The sequence below is a fragment of the Gobius niger genome (genome assembly GCF_951799975.1).
Source record: "Gobius niger genome assembly, chromosome: 16".
In the NCBI taxonomy this organism is placed as follows: Eukaryota; Metazoa; Chordata; class Actinopteri; order Gobiiformes; family Gobiidae; genus Gobius; species Gobius niger.
Window position 1 is genome coordinate 16,334,026 of NC_136867.1, and position 19,250 is coordinate 16,353,275.

Consider the following 19,250-nt stretch of genomic DNA (forward strand, 5'->3'; position numbering starts at 1 on the left):
CAGTCGAGAAGCTTTTAGATTTGTTATTATGTATATTGAATATAGAGAGATTTGGAAATGTTTGAGTGCCTAAATGTTTTGCTCTCCCAACAAAGCCTTTGCATCTGTATACGCCTAATGTCGTCACAATATCATGACATTTTTAACAACAATGGACATATTGTTGAACTGCTTAGTACAAGTACAATTTCAGTTAAAGTTTCAGTCAATGACCACACTCCATAGCATCACACTTTTTTGGCAATCCGGCACCCCAATTCTGTCAATCTATATAGTTCAAACAGAGCTGTGGGATAGAGAGCTGCCTCACTGGTGTTAAAGAAGTGGTGGGTTTTGCTGCATACTTTGCTTTGATTTTTCCCTGCATACCAGTCTCTGCAGAATATTGATTCCTCTACATGCTTCTTGGAGTTTTGATTCAGCGCTACCTTCTACTTAAAGTATGTACTTTGTGGCCGAACATTGGGGATTGCACCAGAGCTGACACGCTGGGGGCTAAATAGCTTGCTTTCCCCAACTCCCTCAACGCTGCCTGGACCACTTTTGTTTGCTCCTTCTCCGTAGTTGGGACTGGTTTAGCGGCTTAATGAAGGGAGTCATGGGATGAAAACAAGGAAGCAATCCAAGTGAGAAGTAGCGCTTTTAACTCCTGTCAACTTTCAAATCCTGCGTCATATAGCTAACGCCTGCCCTGGAAAAGCTGGTATATGCTTGTTAAGGTTTTGACTTAATATGGCTTCTTGGCTCACAGACTAATCTGGGTTCAAAAGTGTCACAAGAGGTGCACTGTTGGCCAAGCTCAAGTTGCTTCTTTTCTTTTTTTTTTTCTTTAAAGCTCTAAGCTGCTGCCGTTAGAGGTTTACCAAATGAGTTCATCAATTAGACAAGTCCATTTTCCAAGAATCATTAGTCAACTTGAAGTAACAATGCCAGCGTGTGATTGAGCGTACATTATAGGAGGTAGGACTGTTTGTGTGAGATAAAAGACATGACAAAAGAGGGAGAGGAAGAAAGGGAAGTTTGCTTTTAGACCAAGTTTTTAAAGGTCCAATATTTTTTCTTTATTCACAATTTGTAACTGCTTTGTCTAATTAAAGTGACACTGTGTAGAATTTTAACCAATAAATAAAATTGAAATACAAGCATTTATTTTATGACAGATATGTTCATAATTGAAAATGTACAAACAAACATGTGCTTTTGCTGTGAGCGCCTCATCTATCCTAAGACATGACTTGGAGTGGGCACGTCTCCAGCTCGTCTCCATGGAGACATTGACTAAAGTCAGCAGAATTTGAGATTTAAATAGGTTAGGTCTATCCAAATCCATTCTTTGATTACCCACTGCAGTAATAGCATTTTCTGTGTTGAGCTGGTTATTGGGAGAATGTTTTGTACTGTTAGCAACAGTACAGTCCAAAAGGCACAGTGTGCCTTTAAAGCAGAACTAAGTAACTCATACCCCTAGAGGCCATAAACACCACTGCAGGTGTCGTAGCATGTTGAATTTTTTAAATCTTTAATTGTCTGTGAGATTAAATACTATACTGACAGAAAAGACAAAGGGAGAGAGGGATATTGTACATCTTGTTACACAATTGTACATCCAGTTACACTCAAACTTGGCTGTAAATACTATTTATGTGGCGCTAGCCCGCAGTTAGCTTTGCCCGTTAGCCTGTTCTGCCAGCTTCTTCTTCGTGATTCTATTAGTGTGTATTGGTGACTCCGACCTGGAGGGAGGAAAGTTGCAATTGTGGTTTTGAGGCCAGGGGGATCCCATTAACCCCCAGAGGGACGACGAGAAGGATTTATTAAGGTAAACAAGTTACTTAGCTCTTCTTTAAGCAAGAGGCTACAATCAACAGTGAAAACAGTCAAAATGGAAAATGCTTTAGCTGAAGTGTGGATTCGGGGTGTTAAGCTGTATAGATGAAAGAAGATAAAGTACCATCTGAGATTTAACGGTAATAGGGTCAATAAACATTAAATTAAGCAACTGATCCTAAAATCTACACGTCTATAGTTGGTCTCGAGTCATTCATTGTTTCCTTGTTTATTGTTTACTAGCTGAGACCCGGCCTTCGGCCGGGCCTCGCTAGTCTCCACATTTGATATTCTGAGATTATGAGTGATTACAAAGAAATGTCCAACCCGTCACACAGTGCAGCTGTAGACCAGTGGTTCCCAACCCATGCCAAAAACTATGGCCACTACAAATGAGTAAAAGAATGAATGCAAAAAAAAAAGTCAAACAAACTGCAATTGGAGTGTTTGATGCACCCGTGCTCCTGTCTTATAAACTACAACGACAATATTTTCGCTAAACTCAGGGAATAGAATTCAAGAGACAGTGGAATAATTATGGATAAATATTAGGGGTTCAGCTCTAACGCTTTGGTTCAAAGTGCAGGACCCGTGGTTTGGTGCATCACGGTAGTTTACAATCCAAAAAATAATGAGTAGGTTTAGAAATGAAATAGCCTAATTATCGTTGTTAGACAGTATTTATAACCTTACAATAAAATTGGCAATGCTTTCCAAGCTGCTTTAGAATAAAATGTACCTCTGGGCTCAATACGTGAAAGCAAAATAGAAAACAAATGGTACAGCAGCAAAGTAAAAAAAAAGATAAAAAGAAAAAAAAATACGCAGGGCAGGCCATGCGCTCGTTAAGTTGTAGTGTCATTTTCGCTTTTACGCACACGGAGGATAAATCAGTCGGAGCAGCGCGTGTGATTAGAGGCTCGTGTTTGAGGAGGTTTTGGGCACGCACGCACACGCACACACATACGCACACGCACACACACGCACACATGGCCCTGTTTGGATGCGCACGCGTACACATACATACACACACACACGCACACACACATCGCCCTGTTTGTACGCGCGCACACGCACGGCAGTCAGATCTCGTGCACTCGCGTTTTTGTGACGGCGGGTTGTCCTCGGACAGCAGCACCGCGGTCCATATGGACCCGTGGCCAATGCCCGCGAGCGGTGGGACCGTCACGTGGGGGCCGGCCGCGGATGTAATAACACCAACCACGCACACACTCAGTACTGTCGCCAGGCTTCCTGGTGTTCCCAAACGGTCTCCCATCCCAGTCCTAACCAGGCCTTTCCCTGCTTAGCATCGGAGGAACGGTCTCCCATCCCAGTTCTAACCAGGCACTTTCCTGCTTAGCTTCAAAGTCGGTATGGGAAATAAACATGGCTATTTGGTTGTGGTTGTGAGTGGAACAGTGCATGTTGTTAAACAGACATGCTTGCAAACAACACTCAAACAATCTTTGTCTATTGTACATGTTTAAGTGGTAGTGGGAAACCTTGGCAGGCACAAAGAAAACATGCAAATTCCACACAGAAACACCCCACTGGACCCGGGAATTGAACCGCTGACCTTCTTGAGTCGGGCAGGAGCACTTACCGCTGCACTACAAAAAGCTAATTTAACTTTTTTTGCCAATGGTTCATTGTGGAAGAAGGGATTTGTTTTTATCTAATATACAGCTGATGGTTACGTTAATCAATAGATGGATTGAAGAAATTGAACAGAATGTTTATCCCTATTGTGTAGGGAAGAAAAGGTCCAAGAACAAGTTGTTTCTTTTTCCATATAATATGCTCTTTAGAATATGCATACTCTTATTAGAAAAGGCACGGCCTGGAGAGGAACAGGGGAGGCGTGATGGAATGTAGCAGGGAGTCAGCCGATGAGAGCGGTTTATAAGGCTTGTAAATTCACGGCAGTCCAGGGACAGCTTTTACTGCCCCCCTGAGGAGCACCAAGTCATGGGCTTTGGATGTACAGCCACACAAGCTCGGCGCACGCTCATTCATCATTTAAGAGAGGACTGCTCCAGCCTGTGTCCACTTCCGCCAGACCTGGGATAACCTTGTAAAAGCTCAGTCAAGTGAATGTAGACAAGGCCAGGAAAACAGGTGAAGTAATTATAAATATGGAGATTTGAAGACAAGACCGTAAGCAATAAATGGTCCGAATGGTGAGAATGAATTTCAAACAAATAGTTCAAAAAAATCTAACAAAAGTTCCACATTTAGAAAAGAAAAATAGAGGAAATGGCTGATCTTGAAGCATTTGGAGAGTGTGATCCTCTGCCAACTCACTGTGCTTATCTTGCAATGATGAATAATGCCAGACCTGGAGTCTTCTAGTTCAAGGTGTCCACTTACCATTGAGCAACAAGATGTCCCATCAAACAATCAAAGAGAATCCGCTATGAACAGCCTAAAAAGCAGTTCCCCCCAAAAAACATTACATGCACAACAGTGGACAAATCTAAAGCTAAACCAATTATAACGTGATCCGCTGTCGGTCCCCAACATATACGTAGGACTGTAGCCTGTCAGATGGCATCTTTTTCCCCTCTTCACAATGAATTTCTAACCACACACATCGGCACAACGCAGAGCCAATTAAAATATATGCCACACTTTGGGATTTACATGCCTTGTGCTTCCCTGTAGTATCAATTAAACCATGCAATACATTAAATAGAGCAGCTAGACAGCCCTGCTCATTGCCTTTCTAGCTAAGCAGAGTATGCAGGTATAGAGGCCCACAAATCACTATGGGCTCGAAAAGTGGTGCACAAGTGTCTTTTTAATAATCCTATGTTGTTGTTATTGTACCAGTAATAGTTAATCAGTAAATACCATTTAACTGGTTGCATAGAGATAGTGATCATCTGGAAAAAGAAATAGGACATTAGCGTTGTAAAGGTTTATCATCTGAAATCTTTCTCCAGTAAGATTTTTGTGAACATTTTATTACAGCAGGACTAAGTAACTTGTTTACCTTAATAAATCCTTCTCGTAGTCCCTCTGGGGGTAATACAAGTGTTAATGGGATGATTGGGGGGGTCTTCCATCTCCCCCTGGTGTCTCTGGCTAGAAAACCACAGTTGAAGCTTTCCTGCACCGGGTCAGAGCCACCAATACACACTAATAGAATCACGAAGAAGAAGCTAACAGGCTAACGGGCAAAGCTAACTGCGAGCTAGCGCCACTTAAACAGTATTTACAGCAAAGTTTGAGTGAAAAAAATAATCTCCATTGTGTAATTGGAGGTACAATATCCCTCTCTCCCTTTCTCTTTTCTCTCAGCGTAGTATTTACTCTCACGGACAATCAATGAGTAAAAAAACGTAACATGCGACAACCCCTGCAGTGGCGCTTATGGCCTCTAAGGGAGTTACTTAGTACTGCTTTAATATGAACTGTTGAAATATAATGTACATTTAACTGATGCTGACGATTACTAATATTAAAATAATGCTTTACTCAATGTAAAAGTTGTTTAAGTTAAATATGTATTAATTGTATGGGGGTTCTTGAGACTGTTATCCAATTAGAAAGCAGATTAAATCCCACAAATTAAGTTTGAGGATCAGGGAGAGACTCCCTTTACGTTGTCAATCTAGCAGCCACCAAACAGTGACTTGCAAAGGGCCGCCACCTAACGTGAATCAGCCCTGGCCTTGACTATTACAGGACAGAAGTTGTGTGGTTTGACCTTGAAAGTGGCATCAAGCTAAGCACAAAGCGGACATACTACAGGAGTAGTATCTCAACAGCGCCTTTACAGCCCCGTTCTATATCTATAGCCTTGGGTAGGACAGAGCATACATTTCCCTGCCTCTGTCTCTCGCTCATCAGATTGCTCTCCCGCTTTGCTGTGCTTTGCATCCATATGAGTCTAATCCCAGCTTTCTCATATACAAAACCAACAACCAGCGCAAACAGAGAGTGTGCCGTGGCGCCTTCTGGATGAGATGTTCACACGGATAAAGAGACACAAGGGCAGAATGGGAATGTGTGCGTGCGCCGCCTGGGGAAGAAGAGATAGCATCTTGTTATGGAGGCATTAGTATTGTTGTAATGAATTCTGGGTCTGAAAGATTTATTATCCTTTTTTGGGGGGGCTCTTGTTATTAGAGTTTGGGGTTTTGCTGATTGGTTGATTTTATGTTCTGATTTCTAGATAGAGGTCCAAAAACAAATAAATAGAAGTATCAAATACATCAACTTCAGCATCAACAGGAGGTGATTAAGATGGCCTCTGACAAACCAGAGGGATGGTGGTCAGATTGTTCTTTTTAATTCAGAGCTATTTGGGAAAGACATCCAAAATGTTGATATATTTCTAGGTTTTTGCTTTTTTCAAATGGTGATATTTCACAAGTGAAAGTAAACTGCAAAACAGACTAAACTAAAACATAATCCATCCCTCTGCTACGAAGCCAAGTCCTGAAGCAGGTGGTCTAGAGGAGATTTCTCGCTATGTTTTATTCAAAGGTCTATTTAATGTAAGGTCTTATCGACAAGGCAATAGGACTGCCCAAGCAGCCTATTATTACTATCATGTTGCATAATCCTTTAATATAGGTTTGTAAAACTCAACCTCCTTTACTGGTGAAACAGAGGCTGCTTTGTCTTTAAAATCATAATCTATAAAGAAATCTTTATCATAACAATAATTATTTCATATCCATTTCGAGAGCACCCACTCACCAGGGATTAAACAGTATATTTTCATAGACGTTGAAAAAAAAAAGCAGAAAGCAGTGTGCACTGAAGTTTGTTCTAAGACGGAGACACGGTCACAAATCAATAGCACACTGCCACGTTACACACAGAGCTGTCTTCAGTTGTGCCGCTATTGATTGAGATTTGGGGACCCCTCACTGCAAAAACCCACACTCAGTGATCGACAATAAATCGGCTCAGAGCGCCAGCACACACAGAACATACAGTGTAGGCAGACCATTCAGGCCGCCCAATGAAATGCTTAAGTCAAGTCACATACAAACACACATGACTGCGTTTTTTTGCACAAAATTCTACTCCTACACCTCCGACCCCCTCCTGTCACACCCCACTTTAGAAAATCAACCTTGTTGCCTCTTGCGCTTTACCGTTCCCTCCTAGGGCCCTGATTGGCTCAAATGGCACCACGGGAATCGATTCGCTCAACTGGCACGGCTCCCAATCGAAACTAAGTGTGAGAAGCAGGATAAGAAAAAACAACGATAGTGCACGTGCATTCAAAGCAAACCTCCGCTTTGTTCAGACGTGTTTTTAGGGAGGGGCGTGAGGTTCCCGTTTTTGGAGACATTGCAATTCAAAGCACGGCTCACAACAGGGCATGAGCTCAAATGTTTGCCCACCCAAACAATGAGGGGATTTGGTGCAAGGAGAAAGTGTTATTGTTAGTAGAAGTGAAGGGATATTGGCAGCAAGCAAGTGGACCTGCAAATACACATGAAGGGTATGATTTACACACAGGCTGCCATGCTAGAGTGGGCACAGGCATTAAAAAAAAAATCCTTGGAAAGATGACAAAGATGGCAGAGGAAGCAGTAAATGAAACAATCTCTTAGTTACATTCATGTACAGCATGAGAATTCACAACATAATGTCTTAAATATATGGCGAAAAGCAGCAAATGCCGTCCATCACTGAAAAAAAGGTTTGCAGAGTAGTCAGCTGGATTGGGCTATATTGAGTATTGGGGGTTTTACCTCTCTTCAGGGCTGCCAAAGCCCTACCTCAGTCTTGTTTACACTAAGCCATTTGCTGTTGTAGATGTGTGACAAAAAATATATCTAACAAAAAGCACATGGGGGCAAGGCTGAAAAATGTGGTCTGACCCAACTGGGCTACTGGAGCTTAAAAAAACCAATGACCAAGGAAAGCGCTTATCTTTGGTCCTCATGGAGAGGAGCTGACGTTGCTGTAATACCCCCTGGTGGCCAGGTGCAACTCCAAAAGACACTTGGTAAACAGGGTTCCTATGTAGCTTTGGGCCTCAATTACACTGCTTAAAAACCTGGCTCCAAAGAGGGTTTTTTTTTTTTTACTGCTATGACCCATGTGACAACGGTGGGGGAGGTGTCACATTTTTAACCATGAAGGTTTTAGTACATAAGCACTAAGAAGTGGAAGTCTAAATCTATGATAGACAGGCGCTGGGGCTCTGTGGAGGCTCGTAGCAGGTCCACCTGCCCCATGAGGGCGGGGCTTCTCGCCTTTATGAACTTTTGAGTGGTGCGCACTGAATGGGTACTGCTGCCGGATGCTCTCTCATCGAATGCAATTTCTCCATCTGTGAGATCAATAAAGTATCATCTTATCTTATCTTATCTTTTAAGGACCAATTTCAGTCCTGAACTGAGCCCACACACTGTTTTACAATAGAACTGGAGTTCTAGGCTATTGACAGAGTCAGCGCAGCCGAGAGGCAATGTGTCATAGCATACACCAGAACACCGGTCCCGTTCACCGGACCGGCCCCACCATGAGCGTTACTCCCTTCCCTTCGCAGTCTTGTTCGTAAACATCACGCTGCAGCCTCACACACTTTTATACAGCCATTACAATACATTTTAAGGCTCCAAGGCCGCAGAAAAAATTCAAGTCTGGTGCTGGTCCGTAGGAGGAAAACTGTTGGGAACCACTGGCATAAGGCACTGCTCATTAGTATGGTGGCCTTAGGAGTATATTGTTGGTCATAATGTAATGCCTGACTACAGTGCGTTGTCGGTCCACTGACTGAACAAAATGGATAAGGTGAGCAGTGGACCAAACCCATCCATCTCCAGAGAACTCAATAGACTACAATCTTTGTTGCGATTCCCACTGCACATACATATACAGTGCTGTTGCCCTTGTACAAGTTGCAGCTTTGGGGAGGTTTAAGATGGTGGAGCTTGGTCCCATCAATCTTCACCCAGCAGCAGCCTGACTTGACCTGCCCTTTACCACGTCCACAGAAACACACTGGGCTTTCACACACATTGCACTTGCATCGACAAACCAGACACTGCCGCACGAATGCAATCTTCGCCTCTTCTCTCTGCGGCTTTCTCTCCTCCTTTATCTCTCCCTCGCACACATGCACCTTCTACAGTATGCAGCACACTAACTGATTGGACGAGCACCCTAAAAATGATAGCAATCACGAGGCTGCCGATGAGCGCTGGACTAAAAAGGGGAATGACCATTGATTTTTGCTCTCATAAGCGCTGAGTTATGGCGAGGCATTGTGCGCACAAGCAGCCCAGAGTGAAAGACAAAAGATTGAGCTGTGACTACAATTTACACTGTTTAGATGTGGCCCAGTCAATAAAATGAACTCCCAAATATTCCAAGACAGAAAAAAAGTGATCGGAAGGACAAAAGTAGACTGAAAACTTAGTCATAAGGGCAGGGGGGATCGTGTGGGAGGGGGGCTGTGTTTGCTGACTGTATGACTTATTATTGGTTTGTTTTTATTGATCGTTTGCTGTTTTGTTTTTGTTTGTGTGTAAATATGTGTAGACTAAAGGGATCTATCAGTGCAAGAGTCACTTCAACTTAATGACAAACAAAAACCACACATTCCATCGAAAAAGTATGGAAATCATCTTAAAATGTTAATTATTAAAATTCATAATTACAGACCATTCTTATTACACATAAAATATATGCTGTAAAACTAAAATCCTATGTACTATGTGTACTTTACACCGTTTTTCCAACGTAAAAGTGCCACGCCCAAACTCCAGTGAAACTTTATCCAGCATCACCTACCAGGCTGCATTGCCGTGGGTGCCGTCGTCAAGGTGACAGAGGAGCTCTAGTGTTTGGGGGTTGTGGGCGGAGTCATCGGGCGACTCGTGGCTGCCAATGTCCCAGTCCGAGGGCATCCTCCACACGGCTGCACACGACACCACCCTGCTGTCACTGGCTGCAAAGAGACAACAACTCTTAAGACTATGGCTGACTAAACTATGGCATGGGAAAAGTAAAATGCTTGATGGGCCCTGAGACGGGATTAAAGAATTTATCCGGACAATCAAAGAACAACTAAATTAGAAGAAACTACTGATTTAGCTTAAAGAAATGCTATCTCAGTGAACTTCTGCTGATCCCTGAGTACTAAAATATTATCAATTAATTGGGGGAGGCCCTCCAGACCTGCTGATAGCTCTCTATATCTTACACATAAGTATTATGTTACACATAAGCATTAGTATTAGTAGGAAGAGGTCCTTCAGTTTTGGTCAGCATGGACTGGTTTGGCCCTCCAGCTATTGACAACAACAACAAAAATAGACATGCTTCCAAGCAAACTTTCCCACTCCTCTTTTCTAGCTACAAGAATGTTTAGCAACAATATCATAAACCGAGTATCATGAAAGTCCGGGAATAAAAAGTAATTTAAATGGCACCTAGCCCTGCAAATAGCACATGCATTTAGCTGAATCCACTAATTGGAAAAGAAAGAAGAATACAAGTAAAAATTGATCCTGTAATTGAACTGAAAGTCTAAAGCTGCAGGCAATGACCAATCACAATAAGCAAAGAAGAAAAACAGAAAAAAAGAAAACTTCTTTGTGCAGATATTGGCCATGAGTGGGCAGGCGTCAGGCTATGAAACATTGGCAACGGGCCCATTTGTCAAATTAAAAAAAAGAACATAGCATATATCCACAGGCTCTTCGACAACCTTGGAGTAAGTGGGCATAAGCAATCATCTCGAACAAAAGCGTTTATATTGGGACGCCGGTGATATGGAAAATGCTTTGTACACATACAGTAAGTCCATCCCTGTGTGTTTACCCTATGGGCTATGTTGTATATGTACATGCACTTGTGTACAGTGCTCACCAGCGCGTAGTGGGGCTGTCTCTGCTTCAGCCCAGTTCACAGTGGCTGTCAGTGGATGAACTCATGCGTGCACACCTCAGCTGACAGCCGACCAGAAGACGGAGCAAGGGGAAGAGGGTGGAAAGGGAAAGGAAAGGGGGGGGGGGCTGGCACCGGCTACACCTTGTCCCAACGGTGCGGTGTCTACCCCTAAAGGCTCACCGCGCACTTTACGTCACCACTGCCACGTCCCATCTGACAGGGCTGTCTGCCGAGAGGTGACGCAACCGCTAACACACCGCAGAGCGGTGCACTTGTGAGGATGTAAAGTGGCTTTTGAATTTCTAGGCTGTGACCTGAGCTTACCTTTAAAGACAGTGGACATCAACAGTTGTATTTTGGATAAAGAATGGATGTGGATAAAGTGTTTGCTCCCTGAACAACTGACTAACTACACATTCTCCAGTGCCTTTTTAATATGGTTTATTACCTTTGTTTGTCATCAGAACAATCAAATTACCCTTTCTGTGCTAGAGCGGCTATATTTGTAATTACATTGAAATCCCAATTTGAATAGTCCTAACGAAAGGCGTTTTTTTTTAGGATATATACCGTCCTCTGCAAACAACTAAATATTCAATCTGCATGGGGTCCTGTTTAGTATTAAATCTGCGAACCCCGAAAGCCCTCACTCAACCAACAACTCGGGACCCCATTCTGTAAAATGTAAATAGCATTCATAATAAATTTACCTCTTAACCCCCACAATTGAGCACATTTTCTCCAGTTTGGATTTACTTAAATCTACAAAAGCTTCTTGAAAAAAGTGTCAAAACAGCGACAAAAACGAGATGAAAACAGGGATGAAAATGCAAGAAAAGGGTGACAAAAACGTGACCAAAAATGAGTGACGGAAACGCAATAAAAAAGCCACAAAAGAGCAACAGAAAAGGTACAAAAAACACAATAAAAGAGCAACAAAAAAGCAACAAAACAGCAAAAGAAAAGTGCCAAAAAATGATGAAAGCGCAACGCAGAAGATCAGTTTAGATGAGCTTTGTCGTTCTTAGCTTTCAAATAAGGCGTGACTCTGGCCTATAGGCTGTAACCTTTTAGATTTGGGTAAAGTAGAACTGGAGAAAACGCACTTGGTAAAGGATTAACAGGTTAAGGTGCAGAACATTTAAAATCCGGTTTAGTGATGTTAGTTTTGATACTGTATTTTGATATTTGGCTTAATTGCACTGAAGTATGCTGTCAATCAAAATGAAATGTCAGAAATGTAAACAAAACACTGTCTCAAAATTATTTGGGAACCACTGGTTTAGACCGCATTCATGTTCTGAAAAGTGTGATTCTTGAATAATTTAAGAAGTTCATATTGCCGGCTTGTATGAAGCTTGACTTTAAAAAATCAATCTGAAATCTAATCTTTCTAATCTTTCAATGCATTTCATTAATAACTAGAAATGCAATGGCTGCGCCATTGCGATTGACTGCGGAAATGCGGGAGCGAATGCATAAATTGCATAAACTGTTCAAATTGCATAAATTGCCTAATTTGCATAATCTAATTTGCATAAACTGGTAAAATTCATAAAATGTCATGATGCATAAACTGTATAAACTGAATAAAGTGGTAAAATGCATGAATGGGTTAATTTGCATAAATTATGTAAATTGCATAAACTCTTTCAAATTCATAAATCCTAAATGGCATAAACTCTTAAGTTGCATAAACGGTTTAAAATGCATAAAGTGGTTAATTTGCATAAATAGTTAATATTGCATAAACTTTTTAAATTCCATAAACTGGTCAAACTGTTGAAATGGCCTCAGTGCTTGATTGGCAGAAGCTGCACAAACGGCTGAAAGGCCTGGAGTCTCCCCATTGGCTGGATTCCCCCATACACACCAATGCAAAAATTTCAAACTCTCGTATAAAAAAACTGGAAAACTGCAGAAGGCCAATTTTTTCTCAAAACCCACAAGTTGTAGAAGCTGAACATGCACAAAGTGCAGAAATTGCATAAAATGCAGAAAAAAGTGCAGAAAAGCATGGATTTGCGGCAGCCCCATTATAAGTCAATGGGAAAAATCTCCGACATTTGGGCCGATTGCGGAAAAACCGTAAGTTGCAGAAGTCCCAAAAGTAATAGCACCCTTCTCCTCAACATGCGGAACATTTTGATGCATAACTTGCATAAATTGCACAAAGCATGAAGGTGCTGAAAGCTCTAGAAAATCGGAAAAAAGATGGAAGAGGAATAATAATAAAGAACATGAAAACCAATAATTGACTGCGGAAGAATTCCGCAGTCAATCAAAAAGATTTTCTCTTTCAAAAATTGCGCAGCACCTCGGTGAACAAATCATAGTCGTGTTTGTAAAAATAAATGCTTTTAAGTATTTTTTTCACAACCGTTCAGGCTTATTTTGGGACACTCTACATCACCTGGGGAATTTGACAACAGCCTCTGACAAGCTCAACAGGGCTTTCCAGACCTTTAATTCTATCTGCAAGAAATAGCAGCACCATATACATCAATTAATTAACAATTAAGAATCTATATATGTACAGTATAGGAGGAACAGTACTTTTAGTCAAAATGAAAGTCCGTGTGACCTTCAAGTGCTCTCTCATCCAGACGGTGACTGTGGTGCTGCCATAATCCATCATGTCTACACATTAGTATTGATCCTATCAGCGTCTGAACATGACTTCTAACACAGCTCCAACTATCAGGCCGGAGAGGACGGGCCATTATTGATTAGCTGTTAAAGACCAATTACATGCTAAGGTTGTTAAGAAAACTAGGGGAGATAAAAGAAAGAAGGTGCGTGACCGAGACCACCAGAGCTGAGAAGATGTGGACTGGAGACCACATGCATTTAAGGGGCCATATTATGCTAAAATGTTCCTATAGCTTTCATTCTTCTAAGCTTTATCCACTTGTTTGTGCTTTGACAGGGTTGGATCCTTACACCTCATTTACATACATTATTCTTATTCTAAGTTATAAAACGTGAAATATCAATGCCTGGCGTCTAAATGTGTTTTTTAAAAACCTGAATAAAAGTATAATATAGGACTATCAAGGGATAATAATGGAACAGTCGGACTCACTTTTGTTATAGCAGGTGGTGAGCACAGCCTTATCTGCAGGACTCGCGCCAATGTGCCATATCTCCCCAGCTTGGTGCAGGAGGACATTCTTATTAATGATGTTATTCTCATCATCAAAGTCAATGATGTGGATCTGGAGAGAAAGCAGAGAGACACAAAGGAAAGAAATGGGGAAAAAAAAAAAACACTATAGACACACACACACTAGCAACTACACACATCTTCTATTAACAAAGCATTTTACGGCTTTCAGTTTTGTGTGGCTGGAGACTTTTCACCATGACTTGGGTCTTTAAAGCATCGATTAAAAGCATTTTGAGGAACTGTGTTGGATTTAAGAGGGTTCCACGTGTTGGGAGTTGGAAGAAAAGGTAGTGAAAGCGATAAAAGCTCATCCTACTGTTTTTGTTTTTTTTTAAGACAAATGGCCCAGCTAAAAGGGACTGCGGATGAAGAGTGTTATCCATTAGAGCCTTTCGGTGAGAAGGCTTTAATTGTGGTCTTTTTTTCTTAAATTAAAGATGGGACTGGTAAGCAAACATTGGTGGGATGTAATTTATTCGTGCCTAAGTGTACTTTACATGTCCATTTCTGCACCGTGTATAATGTCCAACTTTCCAGTTAAGACCATTATTTTCAAGAGGACAGCGACAAAATAATGATAAGAATAATATTTGAGAATGAAAATTACAGTGTAAAGTGGCTGAATTCCATTAGTGAATTATTTTCATTTAAAAGTACTTTAATAAATAGTATAAAATGAACATTTTAATTTATATTGCAAATTTTGTCACACCGTTGTGCACATTTTGCAACATCTGTGACCATTGACTTTCTCATCATTTCTGATAAAGCAAATGAGAACAACCAAATAATGAAATATGCATTATGCACACCTCTAAAAGTACATTTTCTTTCATGAAAAACTAAACCTTTCACATATGTCCAGCAAAGTTTTCACATCATTGATTTGATTTGGTCTTGACTATTTTAAGTGTTCTTTTATGCAAGTGTATGTACTTCAACATAATGAAAGAGAGCGCCTTGTTAGAGCCCACTTTTTATTAGTAGAGCAGTCAAGAGTGCTTTGTGCATGTTTAGCATCAACACCTTGACCTGCTGCTATGGCTGTGGCCTTGGCTACTCTTGAAAACACAACTTTACCATGAGTTTAACAAACAAGTTTAACTTCCATCTATAAGAAGTTAATAGAAACTCCTCCTTAGCTTTCATTAGATGGAAATCTATTCTATGAGGGCCCTCGATTGAACGCAGTTCAGGGCCCACAATGCAGTAAAACAGTAAGGGTCTCAAGGTTTGATCCGACAATTAATGGCGGTTTGTCCCATAAGGGAGACACTTACAGCACCTTGGGGGACTGTTAATGGGGTTGCACTGGACAATAACTCCTGCCAGGCACTTCCACTCCCCTTGGCTGCACTACTTTTACAGGCTCAACAAGAGAATGAACAGAGGGGGCGTAGAGAAGAGGAGGAGAGGAGCATTGGAGCGGCAGCATCCTTCAGCCACCTCAAAGTCAGCTCGGCAGCTATTAACCTTGGGTTGGGCTGCATCGAGCAAAAAATTATTACGCAAAGTTATAATTTTATGGTGGTGGGGGAGCGGTACAAATAAATTCAGGCCGGCGGGACAGGGTAATTGGGAGGCCTAGTAATAGGGTCCCCCTGAATGAACCCAGGTGTGAGAGGAGCGAGAAGTTCCAGCCCTCCCTCTGGTGATTTATGCCTCATTCTTACAGGCCTGGGGAGTGACTCATCGCCCTCAGCCACTTGGGCAACCAGCCCAGCCTTTTAATTATGTGTGATGGTGGGAGTAGTGGAGGCAGGAGGGGAGAGGCTACAGGAGGGATAAAACCAAGCTGGCTTGTGCCCCCCACCTCAGGGTCCTCTGTGCGCTAAAGCTCTTTAGCCGTGCAGATGACAGTAAGCAGTACGGAGGAGTAGCGAGCGGGTGAGAGGTGCCAAGCTCCAGCGCTTTATCTCGTTAGCAGCCTTAAATGCCATGCCGATGCGCCCTCCGATCTGTCATTCCTGCTATTGGTCTCTGAGGGATTTGAGAGGTGCTTGGAGAGTTAAGAGAGACATTTCCACCCTGCATTATGCTTAATGGGAGGTGGAGAGGCCAGGAGGCTTACGGAGAGAGCAGAAGCTATCTGAGCTAAAATGCCAATCGAAAAAACATTTTTCATATTGCAAGTTCAAATTTGCAATAACTGAACTCACCATAGAAGACTAGCAAATTCACGCAAAAGGAAGCAGACAATGAGTGTCACAAGCAGAGCAAGGGCCACTGACTGAACACCTCACCTGAAACATCAATATTTGGTATTTTTTAACAAACGTTTTAACCTCAAATATTTTGTTGGCTTAAAGCCTAGTTCAATTCCCAAGAGTATAGCAAGTCAATTGTGAATAAAAAATATGGAATGAGCTGCCCTTGCTCATTAGACAGGCTTCTTCTGTGCCTGTTTTTAAATCTGTCTTTAAAACGCACTTGTTCACTTTGGTTTTTAACACAGCCTGAGATTTTGACATTTTACCAGATTTTATTCATTTGTATTCAACGCACCTTTTGTATTGTATTTTATGTTTGACCTTTGTAGCACTTTGGTCAACTCAGTTGTTTTAAAGTGCATTATAAATAAAGTTGCCATTTCCATTGCCATTGAATTATACTATGAGTGAGTGGATGAATTGAAAAACAACTTTTTAATCAGAGGTCAGACAAGTGACAGTCATTGACCTTCCGGTGTGTACAGTACAGTGTCATGTACTGTTTGCATTGTGTTGTTATGGTGTAAATGGTAATGGTAAATGGACTTAACTTTATCAGGCCCAAAGCGCTTTACAGCAAGGAACCAGTCACCCATTCACTCTCTCTTTCATACACCAATGTACGCAGACACTGGAGGCAAGGTGGGTGAAGTGTCTTGCCCAAGGACACAACGGCAGTGTGCATTTGCGGGAGCTGGGATTCGAGCCCATGACCTTACCTTAAAAAATATTATTATTTAATAACAACCATGATCATAATTACAATAACTGAAAAAAGTGGCAAACAAGGAGGTAGCCGGGCAAGACACAAGCAAAGTAACATCATGAAGCCTTCAGCTGGACAACCGTCAAAAGGATGTCAAGCTGAGACCTGATTGTCTGGAGTTTGCATGTTCTCCCCGTGTCTGCGTAGATTTCCTCCAGGTACTTCCGGCTTCCCCCGCCCCCAAAATCATGCTGGTCAGGTAGGCCCACATTGGCGGCATGCAGCGGCTAAAGGCTAACCAAACATCTGATCTATGCAATTTCGTTGTACAACAATTGTATAATGAGCAATGACAATAGCGTTCTTCCTCCCCTCATTGATCCAGCGCATACTCACCAATTCAAGAAAAAAAAGAAGAAACATTCCACTTTTTTATCTTTTTTTTTTCTACCTGGATATTTTTTTTTCTGCTTCAGTCTCAATGCGACCATTTGCACCAATGAAGATAATGGTGGGTGCCTTCAAAAGCCTGTTCTCAACGGCTTTCAAAAATGTTTTTACCACTGTACAAACAAAAGGGAATCGAGATTTTGATTAAAACCACAAAAATAAGAGGAATCAGACATTCTCTCTTGAGGGTTTGATAATGTGCTAGTTTAAGATAATCACAGCTCTTACTACTGATATCAGTAAAAAAAAAACTACTAAATTATAATGACTAGTTTGATATAACTACTCTTATTCCTGTAGTGCTATTAATTTATGCCGATTAAAAAACAAAGCTATAAAGAGAGAGAATTAACATTTTGAATCTAAGGAATACATCAAACACCATCATATTGGAATAGGAAATCACACAAATCAACTGAAATGCATTGTCACCATTTCCAACAAGCGCAGTATTAGACTCAGTCACTACACGGGACTTGGATTGAACCACGTCTGCATTCAGTGCCAGACCGTTTTCACACTAAAGTCTGCCAGGAAATAGTTTTTTTTTTTTCCTTTTTTGAGGCAGACATTTCACTCCCTCCCTGTGCTCTCTCCCTCACTCTCGCAGAGCTAATTATTTCTCCCCCATTCAGAGCCAACTGTTTCTGTCATCTGTCTCTGTAATGACCTCTCCAAGATGTGCAGGCATGCATGCACACAGTTACTGTTTTGTCTTGACAAACACACATTCATTTCCAGAGAAACTATTAATGCACACACAATATTCATATCCATCTTTCTCTGATCAGTCTATTAACAAAGAGTGAAGCAGCCAAGTGCAACATTATAGATTGAAAATAAATTCGGAACTGCAAAGCAACCTGAATGTAAATGTCTCTGCTTTTGGGATTGGGTTCTCTAAATACATGATATGCAATGTATTTAATACATATGTGGATGTTGGTGAAAATATCTTCTTTAAAAATGTGCCATTATAACCAAAATGATGCACCTATCATAGTGCTTCAGCGATAGGATATAATATATTGATGGTAAAGTAATTAATAAATTAAAAAGTCATGGGAGTAATGGAGAAGTGACATTTAAAGTCCATATACAAAATAGTTAAATAAAAAGCATTTTCATTATGCCTTACCTGGTTGTCAAATTTCAGGGACTGTGTTCCAACAATAAAACGAATGGCATCGGTCTCAGCGGTCTGAGCAGTCAGTGCTCGTGCCTATGCATATTACAACATAGAGTAAATCAAACCAATATATACTGTAAATAAAGCAAAGATAGCCTAGTAATTAGCATGTCATTTAATGAATGAATACAACGCATGCAACGTCCACCTGAAATTCAAGTCCGTAGATGACAGGAGCGTCGTCCTCCATAATCAGTCTGTTGTTATTTTATTCCTCTTCTTTATAATTGCTGCTTGTGTTCAGAGCATCAAGAAAAACATCACAGTTGTGTTTTGTTTGCAGAAAATAATGTCTCGCTTCCGTGTTTTGAAAAAAGGAAAATCTAGCGTTGGGAAGCTTGCGCAAGACAAGTGTTAAACCGAAGTCTTAGTCCTCAAAAGATACGTAAGCTCTTTTGTGAATACCGAAAACATTTGCGATATGTGTTTTGTCTTCTTGGGGACACCGTACTACAGCTTCCTGGGTTGATTGGCGCATGCGTACTAAAGTTCTAGCTGTCAGTTTGCAATAAAGGTATGATAACAAATATTTTCTGATTCTAACGATCTGATCGTGATTTTTGACGATGTAGCCCATTTAATGTCTTGTTTTGAACTAGATAGGTGCTAATCGAAACTGTTTTTTGATCATTGTAGTTGATGTAAAACATACGAGGTCGGCTAAAGTAGCCATGCTAACCGGAATAGAAATGTGTAAACATAAATTTCGTACTTTCTCGTGTTTTACTTCGTCGGATTTGTTTAGACTGTTGAAATCTATTGTAACCCGTCTCCCTATGACGTCGTGCTCTCACAATTCGTGGGGGAAATCGTGTATTACATTTA

At 41.2% G+C, this 19,250-nt stretch overlaps 2 protein-coding genes across 2 annotated transcripts in view; one reads left to right on the plus strand and one right to left on the minus strand.

Moving 5' to 3' along the window:
• eipr1 (EARP complex and GARP complex interacting protein 1) overlaps window positions 1-18,726 on the minus strand; it is a 50,597-nt gene extending 31,871 nt beyond the window's left edge. The window contains exons 1-4 of the mRNA XM_079573917.1: window positions 18,574-18,726; window positions 18,375-18,458; window positions 13,787-13,919; window positions 9,601-9,757 (exon numbers count right to left, since the gene is read on the minus strand). Of these exons, the coding sequence (XP_079430043.1) occupies window positions 9,601-9,757; window positions 13,787-13,919; window positions 18,375-18,458; window positions 18,574-18,615 (416 nt within the window). The 5' untranslated portion in view covers window positions 18,616-18,726. The remainder of the gene's footprint in view (window positions 1-9,600; window positions 9,758-13,786; window positions 13,920-18,374; window positions 18,459-18,573) is intronic.
• Window positions 18,727-18,887: 161 nt separating this feature from the next.
• Window positions 18,888-19,250, plus strand: part of trappc12 (trafficking protein particle complex subunit 12) — a 35,619-nt gene continuing 35,256 nt past the window's right edge. The window contains exon 1 of the mRNA XM_079573916.1: window positions 18,888-18,939. The gene's annotated coding sequence lies outside the window, so the exon portion shown is untranslated. The remainder of the gene's footprint in view (window positions 18,940-19,250) is intronic.